The sequence below is a fragment of the Saimiri boliviensis genome, chromosome 1, assembly GCF_048565385.1.
Source record: "Saimiri boliviensis isolate mSaiBol1 chromosome 1, mSaiBol1.pri, whole genome shotgun sequence".
Classification (NCBI taxonomy): domain Eukaryota; kingdom Metazoa; phylum Chordata; class Mammalia; order Primates; family Cebidae; genus Saimiri; species Saimiri boliviensis.
In genome coordinates, this window is record NC_133449.1 from 10,856,531 (window position 1) to 10,883,037 (window position 26,507).

The 26,507-nt window shown below is 35.7% G+C and overlaps 1 protein-coding gene across 3 annotated transcripts in view; it reads right to left on the bottom strand.

Moving 5' to 3' along the window:
* Positions 1–2,093: 2,093 nt before the first annotated feature.
* The window catches only part of ROCK2 (Rho associated coiled-coil containing protein kinase 2), a 151,789-nt gene continuing 127,375 nt past the window's right edge, over positions 2,094–26,507 (bottom strand). For 2 of the 3 annotated variants that reach the window (XM_074394045.1, XM_010337938.3), the window contains exons 21-33: positions 25,137–25,206; positions 24,407–24,510; positions 24,056–24,242; positions 20,795–20,888; positions 20,604–20,698; positions 19,617–19,796; positions 19,268–19,436; positions 16,746–16,816; positions 16,038–16,126; positions 15,545–15,623; positions 14,248–14,509; positions 13,945–14,158; positions 2,094–5,022 (exon numbers count right to left, since the gene is read on the bottom strand). In XM_074394045.1, the coding sequence (XP_074250146.1) occupies positions 5,019–5,022; positions 13,945–14,158; positions 14,248–14,509; positions 15,545–15,623; positions 16,038–16,126; positions 16,746–16,816; positions 19,268–19,436; positions 19,617–19,796; positions 20,604–20,698; positions 20,795–20,888; positions 24,056–24,242; positions 24,407–24,510; positions 25,137–25,206 (1,618 nt within the window). In that variant the 3' untranslated portion in view covers positions 2,094–5,018. Of the gene's footprint in view, positions 5,023–6,256; positions 6,364–13,944; positions 14,159–14,247; positions 14,510–15,544; positions 15,624–16,037; positions 16,127–16,745; positions 16,817–18,782; positions 18,960–19,267; positions 19,437–19,616; positions 19,797–20,603; positions 20,699–20,794; positions 20,889–24,055; positions 24,243–24,406; positions 24,511–25,136; positions 25,207–26,507 lie in introns of all 3 variants that reach the window. The other variant, XM_074394035.1, reaches the window with a different exon arrangement.

Below are 26,507 nucleotides of genomic sequence, written 5' to 3' on the forward strand. Positions count from 1 at the left end.
GGTTCAAGCGATTCTCCTGCCTCAGCCTCCTGAGTAGCTGGGATTACAGGTACCTGTCACCACGCCCAGCTAATTTTTGTATTTTTAGTAGAGATGAGGTTTCAACATGTTGGTTAGACTGGTCTTGAACTCCTGACCTCGTGATCTGCCTGCCTTGACCTCCCAAAGTGCTGGGATTACAGGCGTGAGCCACTGTTCTCAGCCTAATGCTGCCATTTTTTAAAGGGCCACAACTATATAATTACCACTGTTGGAATTTGGTAAAAATAAGTTTTGTCTATTGAAAACATATACAGTAAAGGGTGTTGTTAGGTAGGTTCTGCCCAATTCTTATGGATTTTACTAACATTATGGTATTTTTTTACTCTAAACATAAGATTATTATATACTGTATTTTCTTCTAAATTCTCTAATGTTTAAAAACTCACTTTCCCCCTTTAATTGAAGACATTGTTTTGTCATATGCAGTAATGATGTTTACCAGAAACTGTTTCCTATGCAAAATAAATTTTCGTATTTTGAATTCTGCTGAGTCTTAAAACTGTCAATCTTCAACATGACTATTTTATCTAAGCTGTAGTTTTAAAATGAACTGGTTAATCCTTTTAGAACTACTGCTTGGGACCAACAGGAAGAGAAACATGGTATCTGAAAACAAAATTATTCATTCTATAGTTAAAATTACAGATGTCTTATTTTTAAACATCCAAGTTAATCTTTTTTTATTTGCAGTTATCATCTGACCGTTAGCATCAATACAAATTATGATTTTTTAATTCCAACACGTTTTATTTAGCTAACATTAGTACTTCGTCATTGCTTAAAAAAACTAAAAGCAGACTTAGGTGACGGGGTCTGTTTTTCTCCCTTTGTAAGGTAACAAACACTCGAGTCACTTCAGACATTTTACACACATTATCATTCTTAATCTGGTGGTGATCCTGTAAGAAAGACACAATCTCCATTTTACAGATAAAAACACTGAGGCTTGGAATGAATAACCTGCCTAAGATCACGTAGCAAAAAAAAAAGTGCTCTAGAAAAGGTTCCACTGATTGCCAAACGCTTTCTAGAAAACCACCTATCAGCACACTATTTCCTGACAAAACAGATAGCCTTCCTCATTTCCCCGTCCTCACCAATTCAGATGAGCTTGTTATGTCTGTGTGCCTCTTAAAACACCCAAATCAAATCAGAGACAGGCTCCTGGCAGTTTGGCCTTTCTCCATGAATTAAACGATTGGGTAGAAGAACCACAAGTCTACAGCCTTAGTTGTAAGACTTATTTACTATCCTCATCCCATCGTTTATACCCATCTTATAGGGAAAGCAAATGTTTTAGGTAAACTTTATAAGGTTGCTGTTATTCCAGGACTGCATTTCATAGGAAAAGTATGAAAATGCTTACGTCTCCATTTCTTTTATTTTATAAAAAGCAAGCATAAAATACAATCACATTACAAAGATGCAATAAAATTTTTTAAAAAGGGGTGCAATTTTTGTTCAAAGGGGATAGCTGATCAAATGGTTATGACTTCCTAAACCATGCAGTTCATGACTTATTACAATTCCAAACAAAATTCATTATTACGGGGATGGGAATCAGGGAGAGGCCCCCCCAAGCATAACACCCAGCACTGTCACATAGTGCTTATATTCAAAGTGCTTACAAATGGTGTCTTCACAACATAGGGAAGCTGAAGCCTTATTCCAGGGAAGGAGAGGTGAGTCAGCAGCAGTGCCAATGCAGACTGAGAAACTCGATACTGACTTGCTCAAATCAGACTTTAGACACGATTTAGAGCATGTTTCAGTAAGGTTAATACAGTGTCTGAGTTTCTCTACTTTATCACCAGAATCCCGGAAGAGAAGAACAGCAGCAACGTAACTTCTTAAACTGTGGTGTGGCCACCTAGAGTATTTCTAAGATCTATAGATAAATGGATGCAAAACGGATACTTGAGAGAGCCAGATTCATGTTAACTCTAACACGGGTTAGTTTTAAAAGCACTTACCTTTATTTTGGCTTTACTGGTGTGCTTATTCATTAGTTAGCTAGAACATTTTAAAACTTTCATATAGATTTTAAAAACTTGTTTCTAGAGAACATGGTTTATTTAAATTAATACTTTAAAAACATTATACATTAATTTCAATAGTAATACCGGCACCAGTTTCCCTTTCACTTCTGTCTCGTTATCCCCACGAGACAAAAGCACAAAATACAACTAAGAAAATCCCAGTATTCATGATTTCTTAGTTCCTCATAGGAAGTATTTATGGCTCTAGGAGAAGTCAGGTATGAAGAAACAAGCAAATTTTGGTCTTACAAATCTTGGAAGCTTTAGGGCCTCAAGAAAAAAGAGAAACGAACACAAAATCAGGTTGTTTCGTATTTAATGAGTGTTGGAAAGAAGACACGTTGATAGGTGCATGCATTCATGTATGTACATGAAAGCGGTAATGCGGTAAAAAGCGAATTCTTACCCAAGGTCAGAATGTTTTATTAAGCGCATTTCCATTAGTTGGACAAACAACCTTATAAACCCTTATGTTGAACCATATAATGTGAAGAATCTCCATGGGAGAGATTTTTTTTTCACCCTTTGGAATTATCTTTTTCACCAAGACCTTCACATGAATCTTCCTTGTACAGTTGGTCACACCATGATTCCCCATATTCTCTAATATATACAGCATCCCAAATTTAACTTTTGCCTTTTTTATTCAAATATTTCAGTTACTCATGTAAACTTGAAATTTCACCTTAATAAAGTTTATTAAAAATATATATATATATATACTCTCCAATTCAGAATAGTAGAGCCTTCCATAATGTAACAAAATCTTTATATAAAATATTAATTCAGTCTCCTTTTAACAACTCTAATGAATGCAAATATTTATTCTATATAAATTTTATATATTTTTCATTTTTTAATCTTACTTAAAAAAAAAAAAAGCTGTCCCCCAAAGCCAGAGCTGCAGAATACAGCTGCAAGGGAGGCGGCATGCGCATCCAGTCTGAGCACAGACAGCATCAGAGCGCAGACTGGAGAACTCAAGAACAGAAGCAGTTTCAGGGTATCAGTAGGCCAGCGGCTGCTCTTCAGTTTCCACAACAGCATCGATCATGGGGATCTAACTCTTCAAACATCTCTAACTGACCTCAGAGAGAATCAATGAAAAATGTCTACTTCCTTCATTGAAATATTAGATTATTATTATTTTCTGAGACAGAGGCTCACTCAGGCTGGAGTGCAGTGGTGTGATCTTGGCTCATTCCAACTACCATCTCCCAGGTTCAAGTGATTCTCTTGTCTCAGCCTCCCAAATAGCTGGGATTACAGGCACCAGCCATCATGCCCAGCTGATTTTTGCATTTTAGCAGAGACAGGGTTTCACCCTGTTGGCCAGGCTGGTCTTGAACTCCTGACCTCAGGTGATCTGCCCGCCTCAGCCTCCCAAAGTGCTGGGATTATAGGTGTGAGCCACCGCACCTGGACAGACAATGTATTTCAATATCATACCAAACTCTGTGTGTATTTATATAAAGAAAGACTGATAAAAGACTTCATAATTTTAAAAAAAAACAACAAAACCTTGATGCTCACCATTGCTGCATACTGTGTTGCATTATAAAACACACACTTATCTGGGATCACGAGAATATAGCAAGAATGGTCCTGCATAAACGAACTGTGACAGCATTTTAAAAATAAAAATCAAATCAAGGGCCTTTGAGGCCACTTCTTCCCAGTTACCAGTTTTCTTAACCCAGTGCTAAAATACTGCCATACACAGTTGTATGTCTGAGGATCATATCATCATATTTAAAATGTATCTATAATATGTCTTAGTTTTCTTTATATTTGGAAAAATGTTTGAATCTTAAGTGTGAAAATGTAATCACAAATGTCTTTACTAGGAATAAAAACACATCTAGGGTAGCCAGCAAATTTAAAGCAAAGAAAATATTTTGTAGTCACAGACTAATACTGAAGTCTGTAAAAACGGTTGAATGAATAATAGACGTCAAGGATATATTAGTTTCAACACCATCCATTAGTTTCTATAACCAATAATACTTTAAAAAATTTGTTAATCAAAATAGGCTGACATTGATATAACTATGTGTAAAAATAGTGCATGATTTCTCTTCCACAAAGCTAGTTTGCATCCTAAAAGCTGGTAAACACTTTTTTTTTTTTTAAATACAGAAAGGGCCCAGACTTTGAAAACAATTAAATTAAGGCATTCAAAATGGGTAAAGTTGTCTATCATGAAGCATTAGGGAACTGGTATAATTAACTTTTAAATTTCTTGTTACAGTAACTGCTTAAACATGAACATGCAACTTCCATCAGGTACACAGGAATGAGCGACAGAAACTCCAACGTTATGGCTTTCTACAAGTGCATAGTTGCAACTCCAGTAAGTAATGACATCTGATTGTGTATAAAAAAATAAAGTGGGAAGTTTAAAAAACCTTCTTGCAGTATTAGAGTACTACATATATATATATATATATATATATATATATATATGTATATACACAGTATAACAGTATAATGGTCACTTCTTAAAGATGCAGTCAGTATCACTGTAGTGGAATCCATTCCCAGATTCTTCTGGTAGATGTGCTGGTGAAATCTCTCTGTTGAAGCTAGAAAAGCTGTTTTCTTTAGACTTTAACTCTTCTCAATCGTTGTGTGCATTGTAGTGTGAGTGACTGCCAAGAGAGCTTTATGGAACAAGTCTGGAAGAGCTGCATATATCCTCAGTCTATTAACCAATCACTGTTGGTTCAACTTGTTGCTTCAAAGGAGCCCAGAAAATCTCTCCAAGATTTGTAATTTATATTACAGGGAAAGGGGGAACACATATATGTATGAGTGTATGTATCAGTCTCCAGGAAAATATAGCTTTTTAATAAATTTTGAGTCATCATATTTCAGTCTTTTTTTCACTGGAAGAATATGATCACCGTGAATAATGACTGCTTTCACAGAAGGCAGTTAGCTGGAATGAAAGGAAAAATAAAGTTAGCCGATACAGTGAAATAATTTGAGAGATTGTTAAATTCCTAGAAAAAGCATTCCATTCACATTATTAAACTATACTGTCTTCCAACTACTATATTTTTTAACACCTAAATCATGCATAAACATACTGACTGTGTTACTTTTGCTATTTTTAGGTACATGCAATTATATTCTTTCCCAATGCAACTTGATTTTGGAATATTGGTTACACACATTACACACAAGTTTTAATATGGTTAACAAGCTATTAGGGTTAGATAATATGCCACAGAAAAGCTTAGATGAAGTTTGATTTGGGGTTTAACTACTGGCTGCCTCATGTAGCTGAAAGGGAAATGGGCCTACTGCTCAGGTTCTACTTGGCTGTTTGCCCCTAAACACATTTTTCTTATCTATAGGACAGGACCAAATACATTGTTGTAGTAAATATATACAAACTACTCTATGAAACTTGATTAAACATAAGATACCAATAGTACCTGACTGATGTTCTGCAACATGCTTAGATTAAAACAGACATTATTTCTTTTAAATCCATTCTATGAAAAAGGTTTAAGTTGAGGCTCAACTTTCATTCAAATCTCCTTTAGCTACTATTAACCAAACTATTTTACATTTTCTAAAAGCACAATTCTCACAGCATATCACTGATATTCTTCAGCATGGATAACATTAAATTCTCATAAAGCAAACATTTCACAGCACCACACACAAAAAAGCCAAATCAGAAATAGCTATTTCATAGCACTTATTAGACTTATAAAGTTTTTATGCTTTCAATTCTTGCAAGTTGGAAATAAGAGGAGAGAGATGGTGGGAGAAAGGAGTCCCATGCTATGTTCACAAACTAATGTAGTTGTAGGAACCTGAAAACATTGTACATTTTATTTCTCTTCTGAATATGGCTTCTTCGGAACGAACAGAACATATGAGAATTAACTCCTTTTGTGATTTCTATGTTTCATTCCTAAGATAAATTATAATTCCAACTGTATTAAAAATGTATAGCCAATAAAGAATCTGAACATAGCATTTCACTTTTATACTTAACATGTAGATTTCAGTTAGCAACTATTTGAAGACTACTTTTTAACTATATACTATTAAAAGCAACTTAATAAAGTTTCAAAAATAAAAAATAAAGCCCAAGTGCAAGCCACATGCGCTATGTTGAAGTACTAAAATAACTGATTTTCCATTTTTTGATTTACCCCATTTATTTCTTCAGAAATCAAAAACATCGTCATCATCATCATCACCACCACCATCAACATCATCAAATGACCAATCCCAGTCTTTAAATGCCAAATCAAGCAATCTGCAATAGGAGGTTTATAAATTTATACTCTAACACTTTTTAGGAACTGTAACTTAATGTTACGACTTAGAAATCATACTTTGTGCTGTAAGCATTTTAACCTTCCCTTCCTTGATAACATGATTAAAATAAGATGGATGCACATAGCAAAACTCTGCCTTTAATAAGTAAATGCACATAATCACACTGGCCAAGTACACTTTCCAGAGATTGGAAGACAGAGATCATATCTGGGATAAGAAGAAGCAATCTGCTTCTCCCTCCTCACTCCCATACCCCAGATAAACATGTAACCACCCTGATGCCCAGTTTGAGAATTATGAAAGCAACACTGTCAATGTCCCTTCACCAAAGTGAAGGGAATGTCAGCTCACATTTTTTTCATCATAGCACCAAAAACTGTGGGGTAAAAGGGGAGTAATATAATAAGAAAGCAGCTTTCTGAATTCCAGCAGGACCCTGTCTGCTCAATGTGTCATCAAGAGCTTTGTCCTGCATATGAAAAACTAGGGACAAGGGAAAAGCTACAGGTATACAAGTAGTATTAGCAACTCATCCTGGCTAAATTGGACTTATCGAGTTGGGATATATGTGGTCTTTTCCTTCTAAACCAGTAAGCTAAACTAATATTGCTATCATCTTTGTTTTTAAAGATAGGAGTAACTTTTCATTTTTATAACTGTGGTGTTCATGAATCAATTTGTGCCAAGGAACTCGTTTGGTCCCCAAAGTCTCACTTATCACTATGTCAGTGGTTCTTAAACTTTATATGATCTACCTACTGCTATTTATAAGGCATATTCCCAGGTCTCATTCCAAGAGATTTGTATATGAATGAAGAGGGGCCCAAATATATGCATTTTCAACTAAAAAACCTGAGGTGATTTCTGATAACAGTTGGTTAACTTTGAGAAACACTGACAGAATAGGCTAATGGATGATTCCTCTAAAACAGACGTCCCCAAACATTTTACACAGGGGGCCAGTTCACTGTCCCTCAGACCGTTGGAGGGCCGCCACATACTGTGCTCCTCTCACTGACCACCAATGAAAGAGGTGCCCCTTCCTGAAGTGCGGCAGGGGGCCAGATAAATGGCCTCAGGGGGCCGCATGCGGCCTGTGGGCCGTAGTTTGGGGACACCTGCTCTAAAAAGTAAACACAGTGACTCAAATTACTCTTTTAAAATGTGCTGAACATACAATATTTGAGAAAACACACGAACATATGTAATTACTTACTCAACACATATCACAGTCTGACATACACTCATTTTTCTAGACTTACATATAATGTAATTTCTAGCTATGTTTTTAGCTCTGTTGCTTGGGAGACTGAGATCAGCAGACCTTCCAGGGTATCCAAGCCTCAGGCTTAGCATACGTTAGGAGAAAGCTGCACTGTATATCCTTCAAAACCTTTGAAGTGTGTTCCAAGGTCACAATCTCAAATTTAAAAGTCCAGTCGCTAGATACGAGTGCAGTGCATGACAAGACTTCCCTTTACACCGTCTCCCGCATCCCCTTCAAATAAGTCATCTAATTCTGGTTATTTCAGCGGAAGAAATCTTTCTGAATCCAGGTTTATTTTCTTCATTTTCACTGTCAAGTACTCAGTTCAGGGTCTTACTAAGCCTGAACATACCGATCCCTTATTCAAAGACTTCTACTTATAGGAAAAAATCAAAACTCCTGAGCACAGGGTACATGGAGCTTTTCAGTTGGGTTCAGACTTTCTCTCCAGGGTCACATTATCTTTTACCACTTCCTGCCCTTGCCTTCTCCCAACCCCAGTCCAACACAACATTACAAATACACAAGTAATTCTGATGACTTCATACCTCTGCACATGACATTTTGCCTGGAACTGACTTTCCCTTATTTGCTCGCCTGTAAAATTATCCAGTTTGAGATCTTTCGTAATGTCCTCAAGCAGAATTCTCCATGCTTCCCTCTGTCTCCCCCAGCGCTCTGTTCATGCCTCTATTATAAACAGCATTTTACACAGTACTGTAATTGCCTGTTTGCTTGACTGTCTCCACCATTAACTGATCGACAGGGATATAGTTCAGGCCTGTGAAACTTATTGTCAAAGATGCTTCAGAAAGGGTACATTTAATCTGGAGTTCTACCAGCAGTCCACAAGAGTGCCCATTTCTTCATCTTGCTAAGTTTCTTAACCCTTGCCAGTCTGGCAGGTGAAAAAAGCTTTTATGTTATAGTTTTAATTTAATGTTAATTTTTTTGTTTAATACAGTAGTTCCTCCATATCCTTGTTTTCACTTTCCATGGTTTTCAGTTACCAGTGGTGAACCACAGTCTTAAAATATTGAATGGAAAACTTCAAAACCATTTAGAAGTTTTAAACTGCACAAAATTCTGAAGCGTGTGATGAAATTTTATGCCATCCCACTCTGTCCTGCCTGGGATGTGAGTCATCCCTTTGTCCAGCATACATATCCACGCCTGTTAGTCACTATCAGATTTTTTAAAAATCGCATGTGTAGGTCCAGTACTATTTGTGGTTTCAGGCATCCACTGGGGGTCTTGGAATATATCTCCTTTGAGATAAACGGGAACTACTGTAATCAGGCTGATCACTTTTTTACATTTAACAGCTATTTCCATAATAACGCCTGCATGCCCCTCCTAATTTTGTATGGGGATAAGGCAATCTTTTTTCTCAATGATTTATAAGACCTTTTCATATGTGAAGATACCAACTCATCTTTCTTATATATTCTGTAAATACATGGTGTTTTTAAATTTACAAGGCCTCAATTTTGGGATAGTTGATCTTCTTTGTTTTCTTTTCTTTATTCCTTGGAAGTTCTTCTCCAATTCAAGATCAAGTATATATTCATCTATTTTTACTACTTCATCTATGGATTTATTTTTGACACTTCAAATTGTTTATAACTTCATTATTTTCCCAAGTAGTGTGTTAACTTTCTACCATTTAGAAATGATAAGAACAAAGATAAGATAATAATGGCACAATAGCTACCTCCTCCCTGAAGTTTTCACTGTGTTGCCATGTTTTACTTCTTAAAACTTGATAAGTGAGCATTTGTTGCATTTTTGCTTTATACTTTTCTGCATGCGTTAAATACTCCTTTAAAAAAAAAAAATCTTGAAAAGAAAATTAAAGAGAAATGCCCTCTAGCCAGACTGATGTATTTTTGTCTTGCATTGAAACAATCCCCAAATTGTCTTCATCAAAAATTAGCATTTCATTCACAAATTTCCTACTTTTCCAGCATGGCATTTTAATTTTCATTTGAAAGTACCAAGAAAACATTCCTGTAGAATAGCACTTCTACACATTATTTTTATAAACTGTCAATTAATTAAGTTCTACTCTTATCACCATGAGGCAGTTACTACTTCAGTTCCAAGTAATATCTGGATCTGAAGTCATGGCTCTGCCACTTATTAGCTGTGTGACCCTGGGGACAGAATCTTTCTGTGCCTTAGTTTCTTCATCTGTTAAATGGAGATATATTAATAGCTACCTCACAGGGTGTTTCTGAGGATAAATTAGTATAATAATAGCTAACACTTATCTATCACTTTAATAAACTTCACCACTATAGAAAAAAGGAAGTGCTGAAAACAGTTAAGAGGAGAATCAGAATCAGGACTGTCAAGCTAAAGAAAAGATGTAATGAGGCCAGGCACAGTGGCTCACATCTGTAATCCCAGCACTTTGGGAAAGCAAGGCAGGGAGATCACCTGCGGTCCGGAGTTCGAGACCAGCCTGGCCAGCATGGTGAAACCCTGTCTCTACTAAAAATGCAAAAATTAGCTGGGTGTGGTGGTACGTACCTGTAATCCCAGCTACTCGGAAGGCTGAGACAGGAGAATTGCTTGAACCCAGGAGGTGGAGGTTGCGGTGAACCAAGATCATGCCACTGCACTCCAGCTGGGTGACAGAGCAAGACTCCATTCCACAAACAAACAACAACAAAAAGAAAAGATGTAATGGTGTAGGTGACCATAAAAAAAAGACACTGAGGAAAAGCTACCAAGAAAATGGTTAAGTGAACATTTATGTGGTTCACTATATATTTGATGTATCTAGCAAACATACACTCAAATATATATTTGATGTATCTAACAAAGCCAGAATTTGTTTTACGAAGGATAACATGTCAAATTACTTCAACTAAAGCTAGACTGACTAATGCTAAGACTAAGATTAAACAAACTCAAATGAGCTAGATATTAGATCACTGCTGAGATATACCAGCAATTCTGGGCCTCTGTTTTCTTGGATGATCCTTTACTAGTTCCACCCATTTGTGAATGTGCTTTAAGTCCAGTAGAATGTTAAAAGCCATCCAGCCTGAGTCTTGCTTCCTCCCTAGAACCATGCTACTCAATGAGATTTACAATTTGCCTCTCTGACTGGTTCTTCTTCTAATACATCTTCCAAGGAAAAGGTCTTTAACTCTTCAGTGCTATTTATGATCTCCCATACTTTCAAATAATTTCTTTAGAAAACAAAATATCCTCAGTTCCTTCACTTGCTACATATGTATAATATTTTCAAATGACATACTGCAACCTCTGTTATTCTCATCTATATACCCTTCCATTTGTATACGTAACTCTTAAAACGTGACATTCAAAATGGAATGCCAGTCAAGCGTGGCGGCTCATGCTTGTAATCCCAGCACTTTGGGAGGCCAAGGTGGAGGGATTGCTTAAGGCCAGAAGTTTGAGCAACAGAGGGAGACCCCAATCTCTACAAAACAAACCAAACCAACAAAAATTAGCCAGGTGTCATGGTGTATGTATGTGGTCCCAGCTACTTTGGGAGGCTGAGGTGGGAGAATAATCACTTGGGCCCAGGAGGTCAAGGCTGCAGTGAGCTGTGATCCCTCCACTGCACTCCAGCCTAGGCAACAGAGTAAGACCCGACCTCAAAATAATAATAATAATAATAATAATGCAGGTTGATTGATTCATACAAGAAATAAAGATATAATGCTATGAGTACATGAAGCAAGGGAGACTCAAATGCCAAAAACAATGGAAATAATGTTGCAGAGGCACAACAAAATCCAAATTATATTATAAATGTGACCATTATTATCTTTAGAATTTCAAAGAATCTGTTGAATAAATTTTTTTCACAAAATATACACTATACATTTTACAGTCAGTTTTATTTACATGCTGATGTGACAAAGAAATCCCTACTACTTACCGTTGCTATGACAAAATGTATTTTTTTTTTTTTTTTTTTTTTTTTTTGAGACGGAGTTTCGCTCTTGTTGCCCAGGCTGGAGTGCAATGGCGCGATCTCGGCTCACCGCAACCTCCGCCTCCTGGGTTCAGGCAATTCTCCTGCCTCAGCCTCCTGAGTAGCTGGGATTACAGGCACCCGCCACCATGCCCAGCTAATTTTTAGTATTTTTAGTAGAGACGGGGTTTCACCATGTTGACCAGGATGGTCTCGATCTCTTGACCTGGTGATCCACCCGCCTCGGCCTCCCAAAGTGCTGGGATTACAGGCTTGAGCCACTGCGCCCGGCTGACAAAATGTATTTTTTACAAAAAAATTAGCTGGGCATGGTGGCATGTGCCTGTAATCCCAGTTACTCGAGAGGCTGAGGCAGGAGAATCGCTTGAACCTGGGAGGCGGAGGCTGCAGTGAACCGAGATTGTGCCACTACACTCCAGCCAGGCTGACAGACTGAGACTCCATTTCAAAAACAAAAAACAAAAAACAAAAAACAAAGAAAACCCCACAAAATGTATTAAAAAAATAAAAATCAATGAAGAATGATCCAAAGGGCAAGGCCAGAAGTTAAATTAAAAAAAAAGAAGTAACAAAAATCAAAAGTAAAGTAAATGTACTTTCCGATAGACCACAATGCTGATTTAGACTGGAAAAGGAAGGTATTTTTAAGTCCTGTTACATAATTGGGAGCATCCTTCATAAACTAATTCCATATATGTTACTATATATAGCGAAATCATTAATGTGTCAAATAGCACAAAAGAAAAAAAAATCAAAAGGATATTTGGAGTTGTTATAGTTCTAGATCTAAAGAAACCCCTTCTGGAATCTTAATCAAAAACAAAGATAACAGTACCTATTCTATTCCACAGGACCATTTTAAAGAGCAAATGAGATAATATATAAGAAGTTACATGAGAGAAAAGAATACATAGAGAAGTATTTTGGAAACTGAAATCACTATATACTATTAAGGCATTAAAATACTATTTAAGTATTAATAGTTCTATAATATTAATAATAGAAATTTAATTTTCAGATGTTTTACGAAAGAAACATGAAATGGCCTTCAGTGTCTCTGAGTTCTGAGTTTCTTTAGCTTAATTTCTATCAATAATTACTAATTTTGTTTAGTTTTATCATACCTCAAACAAAATATTCAACATTTTCACTGCTGAAACACCAATTATACCTCTGTTATTCTAAATTATTTCCTTGAGAGATTAGTTTCAAGAAAGTTTCATATAAGATGTTTGTGGTTAGAATGAGATTTCTGACCATACAGCCAATGTACCTCAATATTCATATACTGAAGGTCCCGTGTTAGGTAACAAAAAGGACATCTGAAATCAGATAACTGATCAAAGTATATGCTCTTTCCTTTAGTTAACCAAATTCTTGTGTTCATTTCATGTTCAATAGATAGCTAGCAATGTTTATAAATGCTTAAGTTGTTAGTAAGCCAAGAAATGGCTATTGTGAATCAAGATATTTAACTAAAGGACGAAGCTATCTGAAAATGGCTCCATCAAAATGCTTTTGTGCATAATGATCATCCCTGACTTTACTCCATTTTCCTAACTCTACCTCAGTTCCAAGGAATGGCCACTTTACCCATTAGTGAATATTTGCATTTTTAAAGCTAGTCTATGTTGCTGTTAAAAACACACTCAAGTTACTGTTTAAAACTTCAAATTTGATTTAAACCTTAAGCTGATTTTAGACCTGCCTCCCAAGTCACCTAACATAATAAAAGCTTGTAATATGAAACAGTGTGTGCACTTCACAATGTGAGGTTTGTGTACAATGTTAATTCTATCTTTTAAGTCATTAAATTAGTGCTTATAAAAGCTGAAAATAGTATCATTATACAGTAAGTCCTCACTTGACATCATCAACAGGTTCTTGAAAAGTGCAGCTTTAAGCTAAATAAAGCGTAACAAAACCATTTTTTTTCTCATCAAGGTTTTTAACAAAACAACTTTGAAGGAAACAACTTAATTCCAGGACCTGCTGTACACTGTTTTGCTTAAAGTTGCAGATTCTAAGAACCTATGGACAATGTTAAGTGAGGATTTATTGTACAAATAAACACAACAAAAATCTTTAAAGATTTTTGGTTTATTTACTGTGTGTGATTTAGTAAATAAATTTATATTACTTTCATCTGAATTGATAAATATGACATGCATATTAAAACAGTTCCAAACATTTGGTATTCCATGGTTCACTAAAATACCAAGTAAAGGAAAACTAATTAGGAAAATTTCCAGTTTGAATATAAATAAAATATTTTAGTACTTTCCATTTTTTACCACATTTTAGTTTATTACCTAGGTTTGTTTGGGGCAAGCTGTCGACTTGGACGTCTAATAGACTGGTTTTGCTGTATCTTCATTGAAGTTCTAGGAGATGATCGCGCAAAAGGGTCTGGAGCTGGGGGCTTTTTAGGTATCTTTTTCACCAACCGACTAACCCACTTCTGCTGCTCTTCTGTAGAATTTGCTAGTAATAACAGATTCTTTGCCGTTGAAATATCATAATACACTATAAAGAAAAATTTGAAAAGAAAATTAAGGTGCTTAAAATGATCTGAACATAACCAGTATTGATGAAGCAAGTAATTTACCATTTACCTTTGCAAGGTGCTATAATCTCCTCCTTTCTGTCCATGTGATCTTTATGACACTTAATATGGCAACGGCGGCACTCCAAAGCAGGAGGAGGCTTAAACATGTGCCACAGGGGCTTCATACAAGCCTCACAGTTGGTTGGGAAATGATAAAGAGTAGGAATAAACTCATGTCCCTTGTGGCAAATATAATTCGATTTTTCTCCAACTGGCTCCACTGGAAATTCTTGTTCCTTCTTACTTTCTCCTTCATTGGCATACAGAATCTATGAATGCCAAAAGAACAATAAATGATTTCCAAACATGTTATTTTTTACGCACTAACAATTCTGATAGTGTAAGTAAAATAAAATTAGCCTAAATTATTCAAAGAGAAGAAAATGTACTTGAAGTTCAAACTTAAGCATATTCTGCTTAATCAAGAGCTTATGTAGGAAAAGCCATCAGACCATCACTGGTTCGCATTTCAAAAGAACTGCTCCTGTTCAAATGCTGCCTCCTTATTTTCTTTATAACACCCATGCTTTAGCAGCACTGTCAGAATAGGTCAGCAAAAGGTAAATGGGCACTTCATAGGTGTTAAAAAGTTTTTCTGGGAGGGACTGTTCAAAACAATCACTTGAAGACATGTAGCAATTATATTAACTGGTGTTTTTTAATGCTTAACAGAAAACTGGGTAACAGCTAAAAGTACAGCTTCATTTTAAAAGTTCTGTATTTGGAGAGTTGAGTGAGAAAACAAAGAGGAAAGGATGTGTATTATACCCCAAATAAACATGATAAACAAAGGGCCATCTTTGACACAGTACACCAAGCACAATGGCTCTTACACAGAAGATACTCAATAACTCATTGTTGGTCTGACTAATTTTAAAATGAAGTAGTAAAGAATGTGGCCTCACTTTAAATTGGAGGTAAAAGGGCTATGAGGTACAAAATTTACCTTCATAATTTCTAGAGAGCTGAGGATAAAACAAAAACAGAAGGGAAAAAGTTCATGCTTAATAAAAGTCATAACCAGCCTTAAACAAAAAAAGTATAGCAAAGACCTATACTTGATACAAACAACACTACAAGCTTTAACAAGTAAAATGGAGACAGGAATGAAGACGTTCCCAAACAGAATTAAGCACAAAAGTCACAAAGGGACAAACCATCTTTAAATGGGGCTGAAACAGAAAGGTAACCTGAAGAGGGTCAAAGAATGAAGAGATCTAATATGTCACATCATATGAGAATTTCTAAATGTGAAAAAAACAAAACAATGCCAACTAATCAAATATAAACAAAACTATGTTTACCTGGAATATCCTTGGAATTTCTTTAGCATCTGCTCTATATACATCTGTCTGTGTAACTGGTCGGACATGAAATAACTTGCTATAAAAAATTTTGAATAAAGGAATAACATATCACCCAAGGATCAAATGATATATTAATTATTCTATACTTATGTTAGAAGTTAAACACTGACTGCTTTGACTCATGTTAGGAACTCATAGAATATTTTGTTCTATTAATTCTATAATTATTTAAGATTTTTAGAAACCGCTATGTCAGAAATTTTCTAACTAGTTTAAAAAAATAACAAAGACCCACAAAATAAAGATGTTTTAGCTAATCCTGTATCCCAGACTTTCATCTGTATGAAGCAATCACAGGAAAATGGAACAATAGTACAATAGGAGCTATACTATAAGCTATACTATGACTAATAGATTGCATTAATTGTTACTTTTATCATACTTTAAAAGATAAGATATGGTTTCTAAATATTCTAATAAAAACACTTACTCTATATCTAAAACCATGTAAGGATTAGACTGTTCTTTATCTTGTTCACTGTCATAGAAAAGAATCTTCTTACTGCTTACAATCACATACTGTTAAAACAGGGAGAAAAGAAATCAATAATTCAAGTTTTTACATACCTTATTTATTGATTTTCTTTGAAAATAAATTCTGTATTACCAATAAAAATCATAAAATACTAAGTAACTAAAAAGTACTTAATATATTTTTAGGAAAGCCTTCCTTAAAGTAACTATAAATTTTGTTTATATTACCAGATATTTTAAATAAGCAAATTGTGGGGAGAAGTAAAATCAAGTATTTTTTGGACTTAGCTCTGGGATCCAATATCATTAGTTACCTTATCAAAAATAAACATAATAACATCAATAATCATAGTAAGAGAGGAAAAGAAATAAATAGGTCTTTTTTTTCTTAAACCATATTCAGAGTTCTTTTCCCACCAAAACAGCAAAAGTATTAAAATCAATAGGCTTACAATTTCCTAACAATAAAACCTGTCTTATTATTAACAAGATATGAGGACAGAATTTTTTTTACAAAGATAAATAAAATCATATCATTTCAAATCCTAAAGTATAAATAAGTTCGGAGTCCAAAACTACCAGTCATGTATAGCCTACAATTACAAAAGCCAAATGACTGGAGTTAAAACAAAAACAAAGACTCATATTCCAAAGTATCAATTACCTTTTTAACCCATCCAAATTTCTTAGTGTTGTTTCGTACAGGCAATGAAAGCCATCCTTCTAATCTTGATTCTACAAATAAGCACAATATATGAGGATAAAGATAACAATTCTCTTTTGCTAACAAGGAACTTATTAACATTTAATATTAAATTTACAAAACAAAATATATTCTTTAGAATTTATCACTATATATTATCTAGGATACAGTAATAGTACAGGATCAGTAGTAAAAAGTTACGCAATACAAAACAAAAGCCAGGTTATATCATACTGGAAACAGGTATTCTATACTTTTATAAAGTCAAATATTCCATCAATTAAATTCATGCGTTTGTAAAATTCAGGAGAAAAGTTGCCAAGAAAAAAAATGAGGCAGCAGCAGCAACTCTGTTCTCACTGGTACACTTGCTTTAGACTCCTTTATTTTCCCTTTGGAAGAAGGCAATATAGTACACATTTTCAAGGAGTAAATTTTTTTTTTTTTTTTTTTTTTTGAGACGGAGTTTCGCTCTTGTTACCCAGGCTGGAGGGCAATGGCGCGTTCTCAGCTCACCGCAACCTCCGCCCCCTGGGTTCAGGCAATTCTCCTGCCTCAGCCTCCTGAGTAGCTGGGATTACAGGCACCCGCCACCATGCCCAGCTAATTTTTAGTATTTTTAGTAGAGACGGGGTTTCACCATGTTGACCAGGATGGTCTCGATCTCTTGACCTGGTGATCCACCCGCCTCGGCCTCCCAAAGTGCTGGGATTACAGGCGTCAGCCACCGCGCCCGGTTGGGGTAAATATTTTTAATAATTACATGTTCAGAGAAAATGGGCTTTTAGAATAACTATAATAAAATAATGTAAATTTTATTATTATTATTATTATTATTTTTGAGATGGAGTCTCACTCTGTCACCCAGGCTGCGGTGTAGTGGCATAATCTCAACTCAACTGCAGCCTCTGCATCCCGGGTTCCAGTGATTCTCCTGCCTTGGCCTCCCAGGTAGCTGGGATTACAGGCACACACCACCACACCCAGCTACTTTTTGTATTTCTAGTAGAGATGGGGTTTCACCATGTTGGCCAGGTTAGTCTCAAACTCCTGATCTCAGGTAATCTGTCCTCCTCAGCCTCCCAAAGTGCTAGGATTACAGGTGTGAGCCACTGCACCTGGCCAATTATGTAAATTTTAGATAAAATTTGGTTGATAAGCAGCAAAATAACCAAAAGATTCTAAATTCCAAAATATCGAGATCAGTAGCATTCTAATTCAACTAAGAAATGTGTACGAATCCTTGGAATTTGCTTTAATGCCATCTGACCAATGCCTTTTCATGAAATAATTAAGTGAAATAGCATTTGGGGAAGCTGTTCTAATAGTAAAAGTGCCTGTCATTTATTTAACATTTATGTATCAGCTGTGCTGGATGCTTTACATAAATTTTCTTTAATCCTCACAAAAACCAAACAGAACAGGAATTATTCCCCTAATTTAGATGAGGAAACTGCAGTCTTGAAAGATCACACATGGCTGCCTCTTTGACTCTGAATGAAGGAACTCTCTGGTTTCTTCATTTAAACTATAATCTCTTTCAGGATAACAATCAGGCCAAATTCTTTCATGTTTCTTATGAAGGATGTATGCCTAGGACAATGTCGGTAAGTACTCAGTAAAACCCTAAGCATATCCTCTGAATCAGTCCAACTACTTTTTCTGTATCATCATTCTTGTTATGAAACTTCAGAAAGAATTTCTTCTTGGTTGAACATGGCTAAAACAAGCAGTGAAACCATGCACTCTTAAGCAATATAATATATTACTCCATTTCTTGCAAGTTGGCATCTAACAATTATAGCAGCAATGCCATGAGAAAACACCTTAAAAGCAAATTCTTTATTCATGCAGCAGTTTATTTTTAACTGCGTGAGTCTACAACAACATATTAGAGTTAGTGGCTATTAGTTAATGTTACATAAAAAAAATTTCAAAAGGACTAAAATTAAGGGTAGTGGGAAAACCCCAAAGATGAAAAGATTTTCAGGATATCACCTTTACCATTAGGTTCCGACGAAATGGGTAAGTAAGGCAAAGATTCTTCTTCTGAGTCAGAATCAGAGTCAAGGAGCATGTGAGAACTGGAAGGCTTAGTAGCAATATTGAGAGAAGTAGAGGAACGTTGGTAGGTGAATGACATGGATTCCATAGTGTGTGACTGAGTGATATGAACTGAACACCCAACATAAAAGTAAGAATGCAGAAAGAAGAGAAAATGAAATGAAAGCTTAAAAATAGAGCTAATATAATAATTTAAAAACTAGACGTGGAGTTTTTCTTTTGTACGTTTATGAAAAACTTTGATAAAAAAATCAATAAATACAGTAAGTTTGAAATGTTACTTGAATCCTTACTCCAAGGAATAGGTTTTCCCTTAAAGAAATTATAAGCATTTTTCCTTCAGAGCAGTCTCCCAAGACTTAAAACAATCAACTGATTTCTATTTAAGACAAATAGTAGGGCTGAAAGCAAATCCATACCTGGAAACCCATCATCCGCCTCAGCATCCCCTGGTCCACTGCCTATACTGGAACTATCCAGACCAATATGCAAGGCTTGGAGTTGAGACCGAAGCTGCTCAATGTCACTGTCTTTACTGTCCAATGTCATCTGCAGTTCAATTCGAATCTGGCTCTCTTCCGCTATTTGCTGTAAGAAATTTAATTACCATAAGTTAATTGGATATGACATAACTCAACATTTTGCTTCTTGGTTCGATAACAATTATTAAATAACAGATATGGTCTATAACCAGTAAAATACAGACATGAAAATAATTCTACTTCTCAAAAGGAAGTCTTCAGTATAGTGCCCAAAAAGTATTCTTACAGCCTGCATTTCATTCAGTTCTTTCTGATACTTGATCATCTGCTGGGTCAATTTCTCACGTTCAGATTTAAGTTCCATATGTAGCTTTCTATTCTCCTTCTCTTTTCTCCGCACATCTGTATCATTACCACGTTTGACAGGTTCTTTTCGATTCATGATCTCAGCCAACTTATTCACAGCCTTAAAAATGTAAAAGTAAGCATAATACATAAATAAAATAAATTACATTTACGGTTTCTCAGTATCTCCTCAACAGCAACAAGTTAAAACAATCACAAATACTCTCCTTCCCTATATACAGGGCTACAAAGAAACACTTTCTACATTATTCAAATAATACACCTTCTTTACTACTCATTATGCTTCTCCATGCAATGCTCCATTAGATTTTTACTCGTGTCTTCTGAGAATCAGAATTTAAAATATAGATTAAAAAAATATGTATTTATAGAATTGATCTGATGTTGCCTTCTACCATTTTGACTTTTTAGTTCTAAGAGAGACTTTAATAGGCAGACCTTTCTTCATTTATTCTAGACAAAGAACATTTGGCAATGGCATCATATTAATTAAATATCCTATGTCCACCAACAGTGAAGGGCACCTAGTACCCCACATGTTCATGCAGTACATATAAAGCTGTAGGAGTTGGCAGAGAATGAACTAGCTGACCCTTTTCAGGTTGTCAGCAAACGGTCAATCCCAACAGTTCTTAAAAGTCGAAAAACATGCTAAATTACAATGATAAACTGAAAGAGAATGTGATTCCAAAAGGAAAAATTAAGAAAAATTTTAGTAGACATAGAATTGAACAATATTAATCAAATCTAACTTATCCCAACCTGGCAAAAACCAAATAATTGTGACTTCACAAATACTGGTACATTTGATGACTACTGCTACCAATTTGTAATGCCTAGAAGTAAAACATAAAAGAGATAAACTGAGATGAAATTCAAAATTGTATTTAGATTTTATTATACATACTTGAGTTTTGAGTGTTCTTTCTGTTAATAGCTGTTTCTCAAACTGTGCTTTAATAGCTGCTGCACTTATTTCTTCATCTTTCAATCTTGACAGTTCTGAAACATGGAAAAAAAGTTAAAATTACACTGATAATTATAGCAGCTAATAAACATAAGGTGTATTAAAAATAAACATTCTTTGTTAATACATACGCTCTTGAACATCTTTCAGTTTGTTATTTAATTCTTCTTTCTCATTCGCAAGATTGGCAACATCACTAGTTAGTGTCCTATTAGTTTCCTCAAGCTAAGAAATGAAAGAGGAATAAAATAATCACATCCCAATTTACACAATTTATGTTATAAAACAATGATTCAAATGGGAAATATCCTAGAATATTGTTAAACCTCTTACTTTTCTTTTTTTCTTGAGACAGAGTCTCACTCTGTCACCCAGGCAGGAGTGCAATGGTGTGATCTTGGCTTTCTTGGCTCACTGCAACCTCTGTCTCCTGGGTTCAAGCGATTCTCCTGCCTCAGCTTCCCGAGTAGCTGGGACTACAGGCGTGTGCCACCATGCCTGGCTAATATTTGTATTTTTAGGAGAGACAGGGTTTTGCCCAGTTGGCCAAGCTGGTCTCAAACGCCTGACCTCAGGTGATCTATCCACCTTGGCTTCTCAAAGTGTTGGGATTACAGGTGTCAGCCACTACGCCCAGCCTAAATCTCTTATTTTTCTAAATACATTCATCTCTATACTTCTTGCCCTTGCACTACCTTACCAAACTTCACCCTTGATGAAAACTTTGCTAACTATAACAGACTTCACATGTACACTAGGAAGCCAAAAATTTGCTCTTCTCTCATAAATCTTTAGCAGTTTTTAAAATGAGGTAAACAAATAAAAAAGGAAATTCAAAGTCCTGCATTCCAACCATGCAGAATAAGCAAATTTAAAAATTATAATATTTCTTTTTTTTTTTTTAGACGGAGTTTCACTCGTTACCCAGGCTGGAGTGCAATGGTGCGGTCTCGGCTCACCGCAACCTCCGCCTCCTGGGTTCAGGCGATTCTCCTGCCTCAGCCTCCTGAGTAGCTAGGATTACAGGCACGCGCCACCATGCCCAGCTAATTTTTTTGTATTTTTAGTAGAGACGGGGTTTCACCATGTTGACCAGGATGGTCTCAATCTCTTGACCTCGTGATCCACCCGCCTCGGCCTCCCAAAGTGCTGGGATTACAGGCTTGAGCCACTGCGCCCGGCCTTATAATATTTCTTATAGAACACCATTTGGAAAATTAACTTTTACTGAAGACATTGACAGCCTTTGGTATTCCTTTCAAATTCTACTCCTATTTTTCTTTCCTGAAGGAAGTTATTGGGTTTGTTTTTTTGAGATGGAGTCTCGCTTTGTCACCCAGGCCAGACTGTAGTGGGGCGATCTCAGCTCACTGAAACCTCTGCCTCCTGGGTTCAAGAGATTCTCATGCCTCAGCCTTCTGAGTAGCTGGGATTACAGTCATGTCCCACCACACCTGGCTAATTTTTGCATTTTTAGTAGGATGGGGTTTCACTACGTTGGTCAGGCTGGTCTCAAACTCCTGGCCTCAAGTGATCGCCTGCCTAGGCCTCTTAGACTGCTGGGATTACTTACAGGCATGAGTAAGTTTTATTGGCCTGAAGGAAGCTTTATTATAAATTATGTGTTTCCCCTTTCGACCCATGATTATATTTCATTACATACACATGAAACAAAACATAGTGTGCCTTTATGTGATTTTCCTTTTCTCTTTTTGGAGATAAGGTCTCAAGCTCTGTTGCCCAGGGTGGAGCACAATGGTGCAATCACCACTCATTGTTGCTTCAGTCTCCAAGACTCAAAGGATCCTCCCACTTCAGCCCCCATGAGTAGCTAGCTGGGACTACAGGCATGAGCCACTACACCTGGCTAAAATGTGTGTGTTTTTTCGGTAGAAACAGGGTCTTACACTGTTGCCCAGGCTGGCCTCAAACTCCTGGAGCTCAAGCAATCCTCCCACCTTGGACTCCCAAAGTGCTGCAATGACAGGCATGAGCCACCATGCCAGGCTATGAGTTTCAATCTTACTGTATTTATCTTTCTGTAATTGTTTTCACTCAACGGCATATTAAAGCATTAAATTGCTGATACAAATAAAGACCTAACTAATTCATTTTACCTGACATAACTGTTCCATCTTCTATCACATTTAATGTATCCATTCATTCATTCATGGACATTTGAGTTTTTGCTAATGTATTTATGCTGCTATACACATTGTGCCTGAGTTTCTACAGTGTATTTATCTTAGTGTGGACTTTCTTTGGACTGCATTATATGAATACCTAAAACTTACTGGGAATGTCATACTACTTACTGTACTATGCCATACTAAATTTACACTTCCCATAGTGAATAAGAATAGCATCTTCTTCTAGACATTCTTCAGACACTTGAAATTGTCAGCTACTGGATTTCTGCTAATGTGATGGGTATGAAATGGTGCTTCAAAGTTATTTTACAAAGGCTTTTCTTGAACAACAGTGAGGTTAATTATGTGCTTGTATATTTGGGTTTTGTCTTTTAGCTAAGTTTTCTTCCAAATTGTTTAATCCTTTCTTACTGAATTACAGAAATTCTACATATACTCTAGAGACAAATCCCTTGTCTGATGAACATATTACAAATATTTCCTTTCTGTCATTTATTTATGCTGTCATATGTAACTTTTAGATTCTGTTCTAATAGCTTAAATTTTTTATTTTTTACAGTTATTCCTTAAGATAGCTAAAATTTGCTTTTGTGTGTGGTGGGGATTTAATTTTTTTCCTTTCCACATAAAAATACAGTTATTCCAAAACCATTTATGAAATGTGTCCTTTCCCAGTGAATTGCATACTGCCACTACCATCATATATACCAAGTTCCGGTATATGCAGAAATCTCTCTGGCCTCCCTTTTCACTTCCAATGAACAGGACTGAATATCCCTGTTCTAATACCACACTTTTTAATTACTGCAGCATTTCAACAGGTCTGGCTAACTGATAGGGTAAATCTATATACTTGATATTTGACTTCTCTCTGAAATCTTTATTGCAATTTTTTCAACCTGAACAGAACTGTTTTCATGGTTGTTTCCAGATTCTTCTGAACTAAGCTCTGTTTAAAAAGAAAAAAAATGACTTAAATTGTTTTCTACCTTTGTTATTTTCCCTTTCACTTTGGTTCTTTAACTTTGAATTCATCAACAGGTGAAGTCACTGGAAGTAGTTTTTTAGTAAGCTCCTCTGCCAAACAACACTGAGAAGCTGATGGTTAACCAGATTAAAAATCTTTTAGCCAGCATATATAATTTTTCGTTTAGATCTATGATACTTCTTAGTATATCTAAAGAAGATTTAAGATACAGCAATTTGATTATAATCCAAAAAAGTACCAAGAATTTTACTTACAGATGCAATTGTAGCATCTTTTTCAGTAAGTTCCTGTTTGTGTCTAGCCATCATCTCTTTGATCTCCAGCTCTTTCATGATCTTCTCTTTTTCCAAATCAGAATATTGTTCTTCAGCAATTGAACGAGCCAGTTGCTCAGAATCTGCTTTGGTCAAGGTGATCTCCAATTGGGCAGCCAAGGAGTCCCTACATTTTAGCAGCATGTTATTTTAATGGTTCAGTTTTCCCTATGAAGTACAAGTTTTTCTCTAATTCACTTCATCAATAATTTTTTATTTGGTGACTACCAGGCATTATTCTAGGAGCAAAGTATACAGCTATGAACAAAGAGACAAGGGTCTCATACTTACCGTTCATCCTGTAATTCCTGTTTCTTCTGCTGTAATTCTTTACCAAGTTTGGTCTTTTCTTCACATTCTTCTTTAAGCTCCCTAACTTGTGTTTTATAGAGGGTCTAAATGGCAAAATACAACAGAAATGTGTATCATCTTCAGAAATATTACTTCTACATTCAAAAGCTATCCAGGCAAAAAGAACACATAAAAGTATTTTCTTACTGGCAAGTCCCTGAGCAAATGAATATTAACTTTCTTATTTTCTAGTCATCAACTGGTGATTAACGAATACAAGTTCAGCTAATAATTAAGAAGCATGATTTTCAACTGGGTATCATAGTGCTATTTCTTATTTAACAGCATAGATTTAGGTAAAATGAATGAGGAGGCAAGGAAAAACATTAAGAATTTAGACAAAAAATGTTGGCTCAAATCAATAAAACAGAAGTGAGTTTCTAACTTCATATTTTAAAAACTGATCTCAAAAAAGCACATTAAAATGATAATTTTATTTTACTTCTTGCATTATGAAAATATATTCTTCCTCAAAAAACAATGCTGTTAATCAGCTTCATCAAGTATGGTATGTGCTTAGAACTATTTTTCTAGCAATGATAATACATTTCTCTCAAACTACCTACATTCTTTTACCCAGTTGATCTTTTTATATGAGTTGTATGGTATAAATAAAACATCCCATCCAAAACTCTGTTTGCTATTTGCAAATGAATGTGTCTGAACTTACTGAGAAATACTGTTCTGCTTCGAGCTGATCCTGGAGCTCCTTCATTTGCCCATCTGCATCCTGACGTTCTCTGTGAGGACATTGAATCAAAGGTTTAAATAACTTATACACATTTTAAACCAGCAACTTTCAAAGTATGGTCTGGGGGAACCCCGGGGAGTCTCTGAGGTTCTTTCACAGAACCCATGAGGTTAAATCATTTTCATAACAGTGAGTACCATGGCTTTTTATGACTCTCATTCCCTTGTTATGTACATGTGTACTTTTCCTAAGGCCACATGACTTACGAATGTGTCATCACTCTGACGGTTAATATGTGTTTGTGTGTTCCATGTTTTAAAGTTTTTTCAGTTTTAATTTCTAACACAATACATATCATTAGATACAACAAATGTAAACAAAAACTCATTTGGAACCCTTGATAATTTTTAAGAGTATAAAGGGGTTCTGAGACCAGTGTTAGACTAAATCAACATGGAATCACAGATTCACATACAGACACTGTCATCAGTCCTTCATGCCAACCAAGTGGAAGAATCCAAAGAGCACCTAAAATCTGGTCATGTTAGCAGGGAGTGAAGAATGCCTGGGAGGGGCTTCTGAAGAGGTAAGAAGTGCTGGCTTTAGATCTAAACATGGATGGTGGCTGCACAGATTTGTATACTTTGTAAAAATTCACTCAGCTCCACACTTAATATTTGTGTACTTTTTCTGCATTATGTTAATCTTCAATAAAGGAATAAAATAATAAATACAATAAATAAAAAGCAAGCCCAACAACCCATTCAAGAAGTTGGGTTGAAATAGTACATTACATTTTGGCCTTGTTTAAAAACATAAAAATTACAGTTATCCCACACCAAAACCAAGGAGGAATAAAGCAAATTGGAGAACAGTACAGTTTGTATGATACAATTTAAAAACAAGCAAAAAACAAAATAAAAGGTACAGAAAACTCAACCTCACATATATTTGTGAAATGAGAGAGAAAAACAAAGCTAATGAAAAGACAAGAAAAAAACAACACAAAGATGTCTGACTACTGTTCTAATTTCTAGTTCCAATTTTAAAAGTTTAAATCTCATTAAGTTTAAGGTCTAGGCTTACCCTGGCAACATATAGATCAGCAAAAAGAACAAGTGTACTTGAATATTTTGAGCATCCTTTCTTAGATAGTATCATTCTTACTGACCTGTCACAGGTATGCATAAAACAGACAATTACAATGAGGATAAATCAGTAGTAGTCGTAACAGTAATAGATCTAGCAGTAACAGTCCCTTCCACTTATCATACGATGGATGCTTTAAATAAACCATTGTTATCCTTTACAGCACCCCTAAAAAGGAAGCTATTACTGCCCCCTTTCACA